Here is a 14,436-nt window from a genome sequence, read left to right as displayed (position 1 = left end):
TGCGATGGTCATGTAGGGTCATCTGCATGATTCTTTCCAGAAAAACATTGAAGAGAACTGGGGAGAGTGAACACCCCTGTCTGACACCAATGGTTGTCTGGAAGAATTCTCCCATTTGGTTGTTTAGAAGAACTGCACAGCTGGAGTGTTTATAGAGGGCCTGGATGACTTGTACAAGAGCTTCTTCGACATTGAAGCTTCTGAGTACATTCCAGAGGCCATCATGCCAAACTCTGTCAAAGGCCTTCTTGAAGTCGATAAAGTTGTGGAAGTTTAATAAAAAAAATCTTATCCCCTGGCATATTTTATAGTGGTAGGGACAATGAATAAAAACCTGGTTTGTAGTGACAACGATGCAGACCCTTAAAAGAAAGAAATTTATATCAAACGGCGATGGCCATTTTTTTTATGACAACTTGACAACCATTTAATAACAATAAATACTTGTTTGTTGTTTGGAGCGGCTCAAAAACATTTTTTGGGCGGAGAATCTGTGCCTCCGGGCTCAGCTGACATGTTGAGGCTGATGAGGATCGTATACGAAAAAACTAACTGTGTCAGCTCTGCATTTCCGAAGTTCTGAAGGCCTAGGCACAGTTACTAGAGTCAGTCAAAACGTAAACATAATCTTAATGCCGCTCGTCGCTGGCTGCCAAATTAAAGTAAATATCGTCTGCAAATGCACTGCTCCCTCACTGCTATACATTATATTGTGGAACGTGAAAGTACTGCGGGGTACCAGTGAGTACAAGTATAGTCTGGTTTAAACGCGGTCCGCGTATAATGGTTTGAACTGTGGGGCGGGGACTAGTCTACATGCATGTGATATCACAATGTGATATACAACGGGAGTGTGCCATGCATATTTATCGCCCGGTCAGGTGATCGTCCTGGGCCAATGAAAATACAGTATAAAGACAGAGGTATGACAAAAGAATATATTGCACTCACTGTAACAATATTGCACTCGTCTTCGACTTGTACAATATTGTTATAGTTGTGCAATATATTCTTGTACCCCCCTCAAAGCCATGCAACATTATATGAATATAACACCAATATTATATAACTGATTTAAAGTTAATTCTTTATGAACTTGCATTTAAATTTCAGCTCAATCAGCAAAATTTGTTCATCGAAACGTGGCCAATGTTCAATATTTGACATTCATTTTAAAAATTGGAATGTACATGTACTAGTGGAAACAAATTTATCACAATATCGTTGGAGTTGACAGAAACAACTCAATTTGATTTTTGATTTTTTTTTTTCCCCCTTCTTTTTCTGTGTGCATTGTTTAAAGATACTGGTCGGTTAATCACTTTTGGTCTGAACAAGCATGGCCAGCTGGGCGTTGGGGATTGCAAGGAGAGGTCAGGGGTCAGTGTAATCTCCGGCTTACTCAGCAGTAAGCAGGTACTACGTGCAGCCTGTGGGGATGGCTTCACAGTTGTTGCAACCAAGGGTAAGCACTGCACTAAATTCTATACACTGCTGGATTGTGCATCAGTAACACAGGATGAAGCTCCGAAAGCACCATCTTGAGAGGTCTAAACGGTACAGAGATCTACGGGTCAAATCTTCACACAGCATTATTTATGTGCTAAACGTACCTCATGTGAAAATCTGTGTTGGACAGAAATGGACGCATTTATTGAGGATATTCAAATTAATGTGGACATGGACTTGCATCACAACGGAAGTCAGTGGACACAGGCAATATTTTTACCATCATCAGATCTGCATATATCTAGTGTCAAAATTAGTGATACATCAAATTGAGAACATTTTCTTTTAATTATTAATTCATATGAAAACCAACAATTGAAAAAAATCATGAAATTTGATTTTCAAAAGGTAACAATTTCACTTTTGCTTTGTGGGAAGCAGGTAATTTTAGCACATGGAATGATGCATTTGCTGCAACACCATCCTGCAGATCCTGCATATTTATTATTGGGTTTTTTTTTTTTTGCTTTGTAACAGATAACCAAATCTACTCCTTCGGGAACGTGGACAGCGGCCGACTAGGCATACCTGTGGACCCGAGCCTCACCCATCGCAAGAAGATGGCTGTGCCTACACCCAAACCCATATTTGGAGCGCTGCACTTTGTGTCCGATATATCGTGCAGACATTGGCACTGTATTGTCATCGTGGGTAAGTTCTTGAAAGTTCATTGACTCCCTAACACCATTAGGCCGAAAATCCATGTGTCCAACTTCCATGTGCATATTGTGTTGTGCGTTTTGCCAGTTGTGTATCTGTGATGCGTATTCTGACAGTCCATTTGGAGTGCCGTGGCCTCATAGTCTGGGGCATTGAATTCGTGGTCTGCGGGTAATTCTGCGGGTTGTGGGTTCGAGTCCAGCCTGGGGTTATGGTGCGTGTGCCCTTGGGCAAGGCACTTTGTCACTCATTGCTTCTCTTCACCCAGGAGTACATGGTACCTGTGAGGGTAGAGATGGTTGTGGTTGATTTAGCTGCTTTGCGCCGAAATGACAGCATCGTGCTATATTCTCCCCAGGGAGCTGAGATGGTATTTGAAATGTTTCATGTGCCCAATGAGCAGGGTAGTAATGATGTAGCACCTTGAGCACCAATACTGGTGGATACGTAAACTTTATAAATACCCATTATTATTATTTGTACGTATTTCTCTGCACACTTGACAGACATCAAAGTTAAAATAGAGAGCATGCAGCAGTCTCAATGAAATTTGGATTAGATTTGGCAAAGTACCTGTTTTTACAAAATAAATATTGACTAGACTTATTTTCTCAAATATGAAAAAAAAATACACAGGGTATGAACATTTGATGTTTTTGTTACTGGAGAATTAGAAAATGAAAATCAAGGCCGACCCTAGTTGTTTCAATAAGATTCACATATAAATTGCTTCATTTTAAGGCTATAGTCCATCATTTGTCATTAGTGCATTTTGTTCGTTTGAAGCAACAAAAGTGTTCAAAATCTAATGAAGGATACTGAACAACTTACTTGATGAAGTTTCAGCTCAGCTTCAGCTTCATATTCCGAGAAAAACAGCATTCTAGGATCTCAATTTAAAATCATGTTTCGAATTGTTTTGAATTGCAGCTTTACGCGATGTCGCGCACTGATCCAACGAATTATAGCAACCGCGCGCGCCTGTGCGTCGTTCCAATGCTTGTGCGTGCTGCGCCGAATAACAAAACGAACAACTAATTTAATTTTTCCTACGGTGCTTCTTAAGAAGTACCGTTGGAAATGCCTTCTTTCGTTGATTTCTTCAAAATGAGAGCTTGCCAGAAAGGATAATTTCACAGGGAGTTTAGTCCCCTTACTATCTTTCAACCAGTATGTTTTTCAACAATAATTACGCCATTTACTTTTTTGGATAGCTGCAAATGATGGACTCGGGCTTTAAAGCCAACAGTTAATGTTTATCTCGACATTGTTTCACTTTCACACAAAAACCCTTATGCGTATTGTATTTGTCATACGTTTCAATCACTATACCTGAAACGTATAAGTTCAACAGATAACGCAGTACGGATGGCACAGTGGCCATGAGGGACCACACTGGCCATGTATGGAGTCTGTACCATTACTGTGAAAGATTTTTCAACTTTTCTATTTTGTCATGTAGAAAAAGTTCTGAAAATGAAAACTATTCGCTCCCCCTACCAAGACAGCTTCACTTCAAGTAGAGGTGAGTTTTCTCTTCAATAAATATCGACGTCAACCAACCGTATTTTTATGCCTTGTTTTCTGTCAATTATTGCCTCTTTTACTACCTGCTCTCAGGGGGGAGTGTGGCCAAGTGGTTAGGGTTCGTGACTCGTGATCAGAGGGTCAGGGGTTCGAATCCAACTGCTGGCCACATGTTGCGTCCTTGGGCAAGCCACTTCACCTCCACTTGCCTCTCTCCACCCAGGAGTATAAATAGGTACCGGCATTAGTTGGGGAGTAACCTGCGATGGACTAGCATCCCATCCAGGGGGTATAGAAATCTTCTCAGTCATTTCATGCTTTTGAAACCGGAGAGCCACATTGGCTCATGACAGACTTTACTTTTTACTACCTGCTCTCGTTTTATTCCAATTCTCTGGGTATACTTGGAGGCAATGTACGAGAATCTTCTAAAATCCACCACTGTGCTTGAACTGAGTGACACGTTCTTTGTAATTTTAAACCTTCAAGGGGTAAGAAGCCCCATGGCAGACGGACTTTGCCTTCCTCAATCTTGCAAAGTCTTCAAAGTCTCAAAAAGGCTGCTTGGTTGATCTGTGTAGTACGGCTAAGTCTCCAACGCCTCAATTTATTTTAGGACCAAAAATTTTCGACTCTGCGATTCATTTGTGGGATAATTACATGGAAACCGTACCTTTTCAAGGCTTAGTTGTGTGAATGTTTATATTCTATTTTTTTAATGATATTTCCAACTAGAATCATTTTGTGAGAAGCACATTTTAAAGCCTGATACCTGACCACATATGGCATATTGAACAATTGTTGACTGCTGTGATGTGGGATATGCCATTTTGCACACCCGACGGGCGCATAGCACCATAGGCATCCCAAGGGGGTTAATAATCGACATATCCCACATCACAGCAATATGCAATTGTTTTAATATATCATGCCAATAAGTCAAAAAGATAAAAGCTTGTAACTTACTATGCAAGAATTACAATCAATCACTGTGGTGTAACCTTTGATAACTGCGAGCTTTCCTGCCGGGTTCGACACTGAGTGGTTGCAGTTCTCAGTTGCGAGGCGCGTGAGTAGGCCTTGCGAGCAACGCGGAGGTAATTTATATGCAGTGCAGTGTATATGAAGTATTATCTTCATGTAAACTTAAATCCTCGATCCTGATTGGTCGATCCATGGCAACAAGCTATGCTACATATAACCATGTAGCACGGCCACGGTCCATACCGCACTCTGCGTTTTGCGTTATTCCAAGGTGCGCGTGCCATTCCGTACAAACACGCACGTGTAATAGGATAAGCGCTGAAGTTTGTGTACAGTGTGCGTTTCATCTTTATTGTGCGTCAAGTTTGCTTGAAGATAAATTCATTATCACACTCGCGCTCGTGGAACACGGAAAATGAAGTGCATCTGTGTCCCACATTCGGCCTCGTGGTATGTGGGACACAGACGCACTACATTATTCCGTGTTCCACGAGCGCGAGCAAGATAACTAATAATATATATGCACCCCGGTGTATATGAAGCAAACTGGACACGTGGCCGTTCTAGACCAATGAAATTACAGTTTCAAATACACGATCTAAAAATTTGATTTGTAGCACCCCAGAACAAAGATATTTGGTAGACAGCAAATGTAGGGCTGGATAGCTCAGCTGGTGGAGCATCAGTACATCTTGTTTACAGGTTGGGATCCCATTGATATTGATTCTTTATTGATCCTTTTTGAAGGGGTGGGGGTAGTCTCTCAGATATCATCAGAACCCAGTCAAGATGACAGCGTCTTCACCAGTGAAAGTTTCGATACGGATAATGCTGACATTGAGGGCGTTGTTACGCATGATGAAGAGGAGCCGGATGGGCTTGGTGTGACAGGCTCTAGCGTGCCCGACTCGGGAATGGGTGATGACAGTATGCCGCCCTGGTTAGCTGTGGTGAGTAATACTAATGAATTGTACCGGTATGTGAGGCATACTGGCAAAATGAGACAGAACTGGGCAGAGGTCGAAATGAGGATTTGCAGTTATTAAAAAGGAGAATAAGGCCCCCCAAAAAAAAGTCTCCGGTTTCTGGTATGGAGCTTGTCCAAAATGTGGTGCGGCGATGCGGCCTTTTTTTTTTTTTTTACCTGACTTTTTTGCTTCAAATGTCGACTGATGACTGCAAATGGTGCCCGACTAAACTTATGGCAAATATATGGGAGTCCAGAGGGGCCACATAAAACTTATTCTCGATCATAACCCCATCTAAAAACACGTTAAAATTGTGCAGCAGCAGGATTCCAGTCAAACCAGTGAGTTTGGCGGTTTTGAGACATCATCTTTCATTGAAAAAAATACTTTTTCATTTTGCCGACGCGCATGGCTACGGCGACGCGCGCGCATACCAGAAACCGGAGACTTTTTTTTTTTTGGCCTAAACTTCTCCTTTCAATACTCTTTGTTGTACTTCAATTGCACATTCCGTTGACAAGTTATGACTGTTTAAAGTTCGCATTTATCGACATGTCAAAAAAGAAAAAATAGTGAGAAAAGGGCCGTTAAAGATTCAAGTTTTGTAGTCGAGAAAATGAAAGATGCCAATTGTTTTTCCTTGGAAACACTTTTATTCCTCGATTTTATAAGTTTCTTCAAACTATGCACGGTTGACATATCAAAGATTACAAATATCAACAAATCTGAAAATAAAATAAAATCACCCCCATTTGTTTGTTTGCGTTTTTCTGCACTACGACCTGTGCCCAGTTCTGTCTCATTTTGCAAAAACGATTATGTCTGGCTGTGTGAATGGATTAAGTGATGGCGTCCTAAAATTGAACATGGTTTGCTTGATTCCCTTGAACCTCTCACTCTTAGATAAGATTTGACGACAGGCAGAGCATACTGTCCAAGACATTGAGTTTCCCCGGTTCTTTACAGAAACTCACAACAGAGATTTGTTGCATGGTGCAGTCATAAACTTTTACCTAACTGCTGTCTTCACTACGCAAACCTTCAAGTCTTAAAAATTAAATTTCATGACAAGATACGTTGCCCTCAATGAAATAAGACAGTGTTAAGTGCGAAAAAAATCTAATTCCTATTTCATTTTGTCCTTGTTTGTTTACATACACTTCATTTCAGGAGCTGCAAAACGCCGAATTTATACCCATGCAAAGCAAAAACGAGGCACAGGCTGAGCCTGCAAACCAGGCAGTTAGTGACCAGCATAATTCGGATGAGCATCCTACTCACAATCTCCCCGCAGGCCTGCCACCAGCAATGTTGTCTTCATCCAACAACCAGAAGTCTTTGAATGCCAGTTCCATATCGGTGGGGTTGGCTGCCAGCCAAGCAGGCCATGGTCTGCCCCCCTCTGTACCTCCTCTGTGCCTGGATGGCCTGTCGGGATCTGGAGACTCCCTCAGACTCCAGATGATTCGGGACAGGGAGAGAGATGGCGAGTTGGAGGCGCTCAATCAGCGTGTTGTTCATCTAGAAGCGGAAAACAAGACAGTAAGAAAAGTCCCAATATTGAAATATTTACTCTTAGCATTTGAGCTGCATGCACTGCACCTCAAACTGAATCATGTGCACAAAATGAACACAGTCATATGTGACCTGTTCTGTCAAAATCAGACTTTTCTGGGCATCAGGGCAAAAATGATATTTTTGCATGTTGTTAAAATATGTTCTTTTTCCTTTTAATAGGTGGTTTAATTTTTGAAACCGGTCATTCCTGGGCAGAGTTATGCTATTTTGATGTTCATTGTGTCCAAAAGTAGAAAACGGAGAAAATGGCCACGAACGTCACAAAACAGTAATTTCTTTAACTGATATACCTTAACAAATCATCAAAAATACTATATTTAGAGTTCAAATTAGGGTTTCAAACTTTTATAGTATATTTTAGACATGATCAGGATTACAAATATGCAAAAATTTGAAGAAAAAAAAAAATCACCCTCACTGCATTTTTTGGCCCTATCTCAATTTCAACCTCTGCCCAGAAGTGTCTGCTTTTGACAGAACAGGTCACATATTAGAGCAACCATGGTGCAACTATCAATATTGATCAACAATTTTGTATTGTCCATTAATTAAACTAACCCCCGCAATCTTCCCAAATCAACCAGGCGCTTTCGGAGGATTTTGGAGGATTGAGGCTGTTTACCTTGAAGGACCAGTTGATTTTGAAAAATACATTGTGTCAGTGTATAAGCTGTACCTTGCATTGTTTATGTTCAGCCATGCATACATAATGCACTGCTTCTGGGCATCATTAGGAAGTGGGATGGAGGAGTTTGAAGTATTCAGTCAGTGGTCACTCCTCCACTGAAGGATTGAAATTGTATCCTAGCCAAAATGGCCTAGGGGTTACGACAAATCTTGTTTATCCTTTTACCCATCTTCCTCTGCATACTGCCTTCAAAGATCCATAAGCTTGTGTTGATTTTCGCCCCACAGTTGCAGCAAAGAGTAGCAGAACAGGATGCCAAGATACAGGCTTTGGAGAGGCAGGTATGTCAGCTTAAGGGATCGGAGCAAGAAGGGCAGAGCACTAGGGGAGCTGCCGCAGTGTGAACTCAATCCTGCTTAAACTTAACATCATACATACGTTGTATGACCTGACCTGTTCACAAGAAATTCTGACACAGTACAGAGGAATCCAGCAAATGACTACTGTATTAGCCTGAGACCACGACTGTGGTGTATCCAAGCATACTCAATACATTTGTGACCGGCTCCACAAAAAAGGGTTTTAAGTCACCCTTAGCATTGTTATGTAATGGCCTGCTCAACATTGAGAGGGTGAAAATTTTGTCAAAATGTGATTTTCATTTTTTTTATCATGAATGACATCTTCGCAGAAATGTTGATTTTGATGAACAAAGTGGAAAAAACAACCATTTTGTGTGCATCGTTCTGTTCTACAACAAAGCCAGCTATTTCAAGCCCGTTTCCTCAGTTGTGTAATTTGAACTCCAAGGAAGTAATTAATATGCAAATACAACACATCTCCAGAACGAGAGGGACAATGGAGCTCTATTATATACCAAATGAAAGCTTACGTTGTGGGCTTTCCAACAATGTATATAACTCAATTTCATAATACCCTTTTTTGTGGAGCCGGTCACATTTAGCAAAAGCGTGTAGTCTTCCCACTCATTTTTCTTACAGATTTGGATCTTTTTACTGCTGTTAGAGCATTTATAGACAGCATTGCTTCTTTCTAAGCTTCCTTTTTTTACCCACCGTTTTGGTTTCGGTGAACAAAATAGACCAGACTCATTTTAAACTTTGGAACAAAAATCCTCATTTGGCTGGATACACCACAGTGACCTGAATAGTCAGGCGCCCTCGAGCATTCCAGTACTGTTGCCGGATTCGTCTATTTAGCAAACCCTATGCATTTTGCATCAGCTGCTTGCAGAGTTTCTTCATAATGCTGGCTATAGTTGAGGGCAGTGACCTTTCACATAATTGTGCAATATCGTTTTCAGTTTGGTGTGGTTTTGGTACATTAACTTAGTTGTTTTGAAACAATCCTACATTGAGATATCTTGGCTTTAGCTGGTGTTGGGTCTGCAAGATCACCTGCCTCGGTTTGTGTAAATCCATGCTTAATAGTCATACTTTTTTACATTAGAGCCTTTAACTACACTAATAGGCCATACTCTGTGCTTCATACTGACATATCAGTCGGTTGGACATTTTGAAATATGCAGATATTATGTCCAACAGACAAATAAAAAATACTTAAATTTTTTTAAATGTTTAAAATATTTAACATTTGTTTCCTTGGACTGGTTTTGCATTGATGTGATGATCCTTGTAAATCTGCATTTGTTAGTCAATTTGGTTTTTTCCCAGCCGAAAATGTTCCTGGAGTGATGCAAAGATCATATGATGCGTGTTGTTAGAAAGGAAATTTGGTTTTAAAGATGGGTAAAGGGAACTTGGCTTTAGACCTAGTTACATGTGTGGTACTTGGCCATGCAAAGACAAAAAGAAGGATTGGTCATTAACCCTTCCTGTGGAAAGGCAATATTCAGAGCAATATGTAAAACCCTGCAGGTCAGTTTCAGGTAAAGGGGTATGAAGTTTTATGCTACGTGTTCGATTTCTTCCTCGACGCTTACTCATACAAGCGCGACTGCGTTCAATTGAACTCTCATGTTTACTCAAGTCTGGCCCAAGTAACCGACCGTCTGAGCCGGTTACTTGGGTAAGTATCCCACAATACAATGCGTAAACATAGAGTCTAACACTGCGGCCGCGGGGCATTCAAAGTGTCTCAGCTTCACTTCATAATCTAGTACTACTAGTACTAGACGACGGGAGGAAAGTGAAGTTGATTTTAAACATACCCGGCATTTCTTGTTTACTTTGGAAGAGCACGACAGTAGCCACCATAGCTCGCTTTCTGTGACTCTAAATCCATTTGCAAAGGGGATTTAATCGCCACATGACCTCTTGACCCAGTCCGGTTGCTATGCCTTGACCTCGAGTAACACAAGAAATTTGGGTTATTGTTACAAATTACGCATGTGCATCTATACCCAACACGAAAGTACGGATAAGTGCGAGGGAAGTAATCAACCGCGCTGAAAGTAACTGTGTCACACAGAGAGTCGCTATGTAGAGTAATGAAACAAGACCGAATCTGCATGCTTGCCCTGAGCTTACCACCACAAAAGAATTGTGCATGGATTTGAAGTGTTATCCCTACTCCACAGAAGATAACCTCAAAGAAAATTCAAGTGTGGGTGCTAACTCTGCAAAACTTGAGAGTGCAAAAGACTGGGAGCGTTAAGTATCTTCAAAAAAGTGACTATTTAAGGAGGTAGTGCAGAAAAAGGTTCTACAGTGGAACGTCGCTATACCAAACACCGCTTTACTGAACATTAGGCTATACCGAACATCGTCCTTGGCTCCTGATTTTTGTGTACAAAACGTACCGAGCATTGTTGTTGAAAAAATGTCAACAGAAGAGCTACAAGTGGCTATTATTTCCCCAAGGAATAGAAGGGGAAAGCCACCTATTGCTGTAGGTAGTAAGCTGAAAAACTGTGTAATTACATAACTCAATGGTTGGCATGTGTTTAAAGTCGTCTTTCAGTAACTACCAGGGTGTGCAGGGTGAAGTATGAAGGGTCCCATTTATTGAAAAGTGAGTACCGGAGCACCTGCAGCTCAAATTCGCTATACCGAAAGATGCTATTACGAACAATTTCTGTGGATCCCGCGATGTTCGTTATAGCGGCGTTCCACTGTATTAGATTTTGTGCTAAACATAATATACACTTTGTATTGCTTTTTCTATGTAATATTTTCAATTTCATGCTTTCTCTTTTCTTTTTTAGCTTTGTTGTGCAATACTGACTTGTAAAGTTTATAAACTGAAACATATATTTTATTAGCTTTTTTCATCACCTGAAATATACTCGAAATGTGCAAACTTAGTCCCAGTAAAAAGCACATGGGCCAAAGGGCCCTTTCACACAGGAAAGGTGGCATATTTCACAGTTGTGAACGTTAACACAAAGAGCAGAAAACCCATGTCAATATTTTTATAATGTAATGACTGAATGGCATGGACCTGTTCACTGCAGTGTGCTGGCAAGCTCCATTACACCCAATGTGCCGAAGGGGCCAGAATGAAGGTTGTCAGGCAGAAGCATCACTCGGGTTTCTAAGCCCAATGGTGTGTTGCTACATGCTCATCGAAACCACCACTTTGTATGGAATCCCGTTACCACAATTCTGTATGAAAAGGCCCTAATAGTACCCAATCAGATGAAATTAAATATTATTTACTTGTTCTGATTCTAATTACTTGTTGACTGCCTCTGACGTAAAGAAAGTTTGATTTCAAGATGGAGAAAATTTTACCCAGTTTTCAGGTTGAAAAAGAGTGTGTATAAATCTATTGTAAATTATTACTCTGAAAATTGTTTGAGTCTTTGGTTTATAGATGTGTACAGTGGAATGTAAGAAAGTGCATTTTACAGAATTATTGTCTTTGGAAATCATTAATATGTGAGTTGGAGAAACTCATTTGCATTATATTATAAAGTAATGTCTATCTGACATGGATTACTGCCTGACTTGCAGGAAAATTAAGTACTATATGATCACATGGGGCCTTCAATGAACGATTTGTACATACATGTACAACATCCAATTATTGTAGCAAGTAATTTGTCGGGTGCACCACGAAATGACGCATCGTCTATGGACTTTGTGCACACGATACTTCACTTCGTGGTGCGACTGACGATTATTGTAAATTTCTTCAGATTAAGATTTTGTGGATTAATGATAAAATAAAACAGTTCTGTTTCCAGAGAGAGAATTTAATTGTGGAAAGGAAAAGCATGCATAACTTCAATCCTTGAATTTAGGTTTTAAAATGTGTTGAGGTTCAAATTCAATTCGCTTTTAAGCAGCTTTATTAAATCTAAACAAAATTACAATCCCTTCTGAAATTGGTTCGTCTTGTCAACTACTCATTATTTACCAGCTGGCTTTAATTGCTTTCTTTGGGGGGGGGGGGCATTTTAACACAAAAGGCAAGTAGAAATGTTAAAGAGCTAGCTGCAGTAGTGGACTTATTGTATAAACAGGCTTAAAATTCAAGCTTTTTTGGAATTATTTCCTAATAAGGTTTTGGTTAGATAATCAGTTATGGTGGTCAAGGTTTCTCTGAAGGTGTGAACATATGCCTCATAAGATTCTCTGATTAACTCTGAAAGCTTTGCCACATGTTTCAATGATGGTTTTCTGGTTATGATGAAAGAATGATCTTGTTACATTTGTTAATGTCACATTGAAATTTAAGCCTTGTAATTTTGCATTTTACTGCCTAAACAATCGCTATCTTGGTTTGTGCTTTAACCTTCTTTTCTCAGCATAACTTTGTAAAGTTTTGGCTGCAATTTTAAACAATTGGTTTCTTACTAACTGCTTACTCAACAAACAAGACATCAAACAATATGTCATGAAGTGATGGGACTTGCAGGCAGCATTTCAGTTAATATTGTTTGAACTTGAACCGTAAAGGAATAGGGGAATCTCCTCCTGTACATATTATATTTTAATATAACATCCACACTTTATTGTGCTCAGCCTTGAAATTCGTTTGGCCGTTATTGTGCACATGTTCTGACATTATTTTCTTTATAATTCGTACCTGCCTCTCTTCTATTTTTTTTTCGTTCATAAACCATAGCAAAATATGTTGCTGCATTGTTTTATCGCTTCATTGACAATGTGAGGAAAGAGTACTCGTTCATCTGCCACAGTATGAACCATGAGTGATGGACATTGCAAAACGCTATGCTGCATTGCATTAACACTTTACAGGTGTATGTACTTAGCATCGATGGCTTTACAAGCATACTAAATTGCAATCGAATCCATCATAACCTGGTCAAGAACACAACTGCCCCACACCCCACCCTACAACTCCCTCCCGACCCCACTACCCCCCCACCAACCACCCCCCCCCCCCAACTCCCCATCCCGTAACCCTTCCATGCTGAAGAACCCTTACACCCCAGCCCGCACCCCAACCCCATCCCCCACCCTGCATCCTGCGACTAGTTCTCAATTTATGCTGTAGCGGCTGCTGAACCCCCGCAGTCGCCCCACCCAACCCTGACCCACCCCATCACACCCCATCCCACCCCAACCCCACCCCAACCCCACCTCAACCCCACCCCACCCTCACCCCTGCTGGTTATGGATTTATGCGGTGGCGGCAGCCTAAAGCTGAACGAAGTGAGCAACAATAACATCCGCCCGCCCCTTAAGCTTTGGTGAGTAACTGACTGCATTTTCGTTTCTGCTCTCCTCAAGTTCCCTAACGAACGTTTTAGGACATTAAGTTCAAACTACCCGCTTTGATTTATACATTTTGGTATCTGTTCTCTCTCACATCCGCTTTTTGAAATTAATTCACTTCCGTCTTTCTTGTTTCGTTTACGTCTTGGTTTTTGAAAAGAAAATTCCTCTTGAATCACTTGTGTCACAATCCGTTCATTTCCAGGCATGACACGCCTTCCATTCTTTGTTGCGTTCGCCCCCCCCCCCCCAATCATAAGCAGTGTTCAGCTATACGGATATGTTTTTAATTTCACCACTTGTTTATGGCTAAGACATTGAAATACCACATTATTGACCCTCTATTCCTTCATCCCATTTGTGCAGATGGCGCCAATACTTCGTAGAGACCAGAAGTTCTGGCGAAGTTTCGGTACCTGGGAGAAAGAATGTCGAGCTGCCAACAGCATGAGTGCGACGCAACAACCACTTCCCTTATCACAGAAAGCACGACGAGTCGCCACACGCTCATCAAGTCTCGTAGTGTACCCAACCCACAAACATAAACCCACCTACGATTATGAGTCCATAGTCCATGAAATGATTGGCAGGAAAGGCAAAACCAAGAAACAAACATCAGGCACAACCAAGAAAGTGAACAGAAGTGCTCATCGCACTGAACAAATTAATAAAGGGCCAACGAAGAAGTACATGCACCAGTACGTACAGACAGAATTACAAGACACCGATGATCATACTCAGAGACACGGAGGCCACGACCGCACGGACAGACACCCTCATAGACCTGGTTATAAATTCTCCTCGCCCAAGAGAGTCCTCTATAGACCCATAAACATTGATAATCCCCAATGTAGAAGTAATTCAACGATAGATATCGACAGTGTGGAAATATAGCCTGGTTTAGGGTGTGGCG

The 14,436-nt window shown here is 41.0% G+C and overlaps 1 protein-coding gene across 1 annotated transcript in view; it reads left to right on the top strand.

Annotated features, from left to right (window-relative positions):
- The window catches only part of LOC119743156 (serine/threonine-protein kinase Nek9-like), a 41,361-nt gene extending 26,925 nt beyond the window's left edge, over nt 1-14,436 (top strand). Inside the window, exons 17-23 of the mRNA XM_038219528.1 lie at nt 1,304-1,465; nt 1,987-2,160; nt 3,632-3,694; nt 5,428-5,630; nt 6,819-7,190; nt 8,142-8,195; nt 13,890-14,436. Of these exons, the coding sequence (XP_038075456.1) occupies nt 1,304-1,465; nt 1,987-2,160; nt 3,632-3,694; nt 5,428-5,630; nt 6,819-7,190; nt 8,142-8,195; nt 13,890-14,417 (1,556 nt within the window). The 3' untranslated portion in view covers nt 14,418-14,436. The remainder of the gene's footprint in view (nt 1-1,303; nt 1,466-1,986; nt 2,161-3,631; nt 3,695-5,427; nt 5,631-6,818; nt 7,191-8,141; nt 8,196-13,889) is intronic.

The sequence above is a fragment of the Patiria miniata genome, unplaced genomic scaffold (genome assembly GCF_015706575.1).
Source record: "Patiria miniata isolate m_02_andy unplaced genomic scaffold, ASM1570657v1 HiC_scaffold_6, whole genome shotgun sequence".
NCBI classification, from domain to species: Eukaryota; Metazoa; Echinodermata; class Asteroidea; order Valvatida; family Asterinidae; genus Patiria; species Patiria miniata.
Note: the sequence above shows the minus strand (reverse complement) of the source record. Positions and strands in the feature narration are given on the sequence as shown.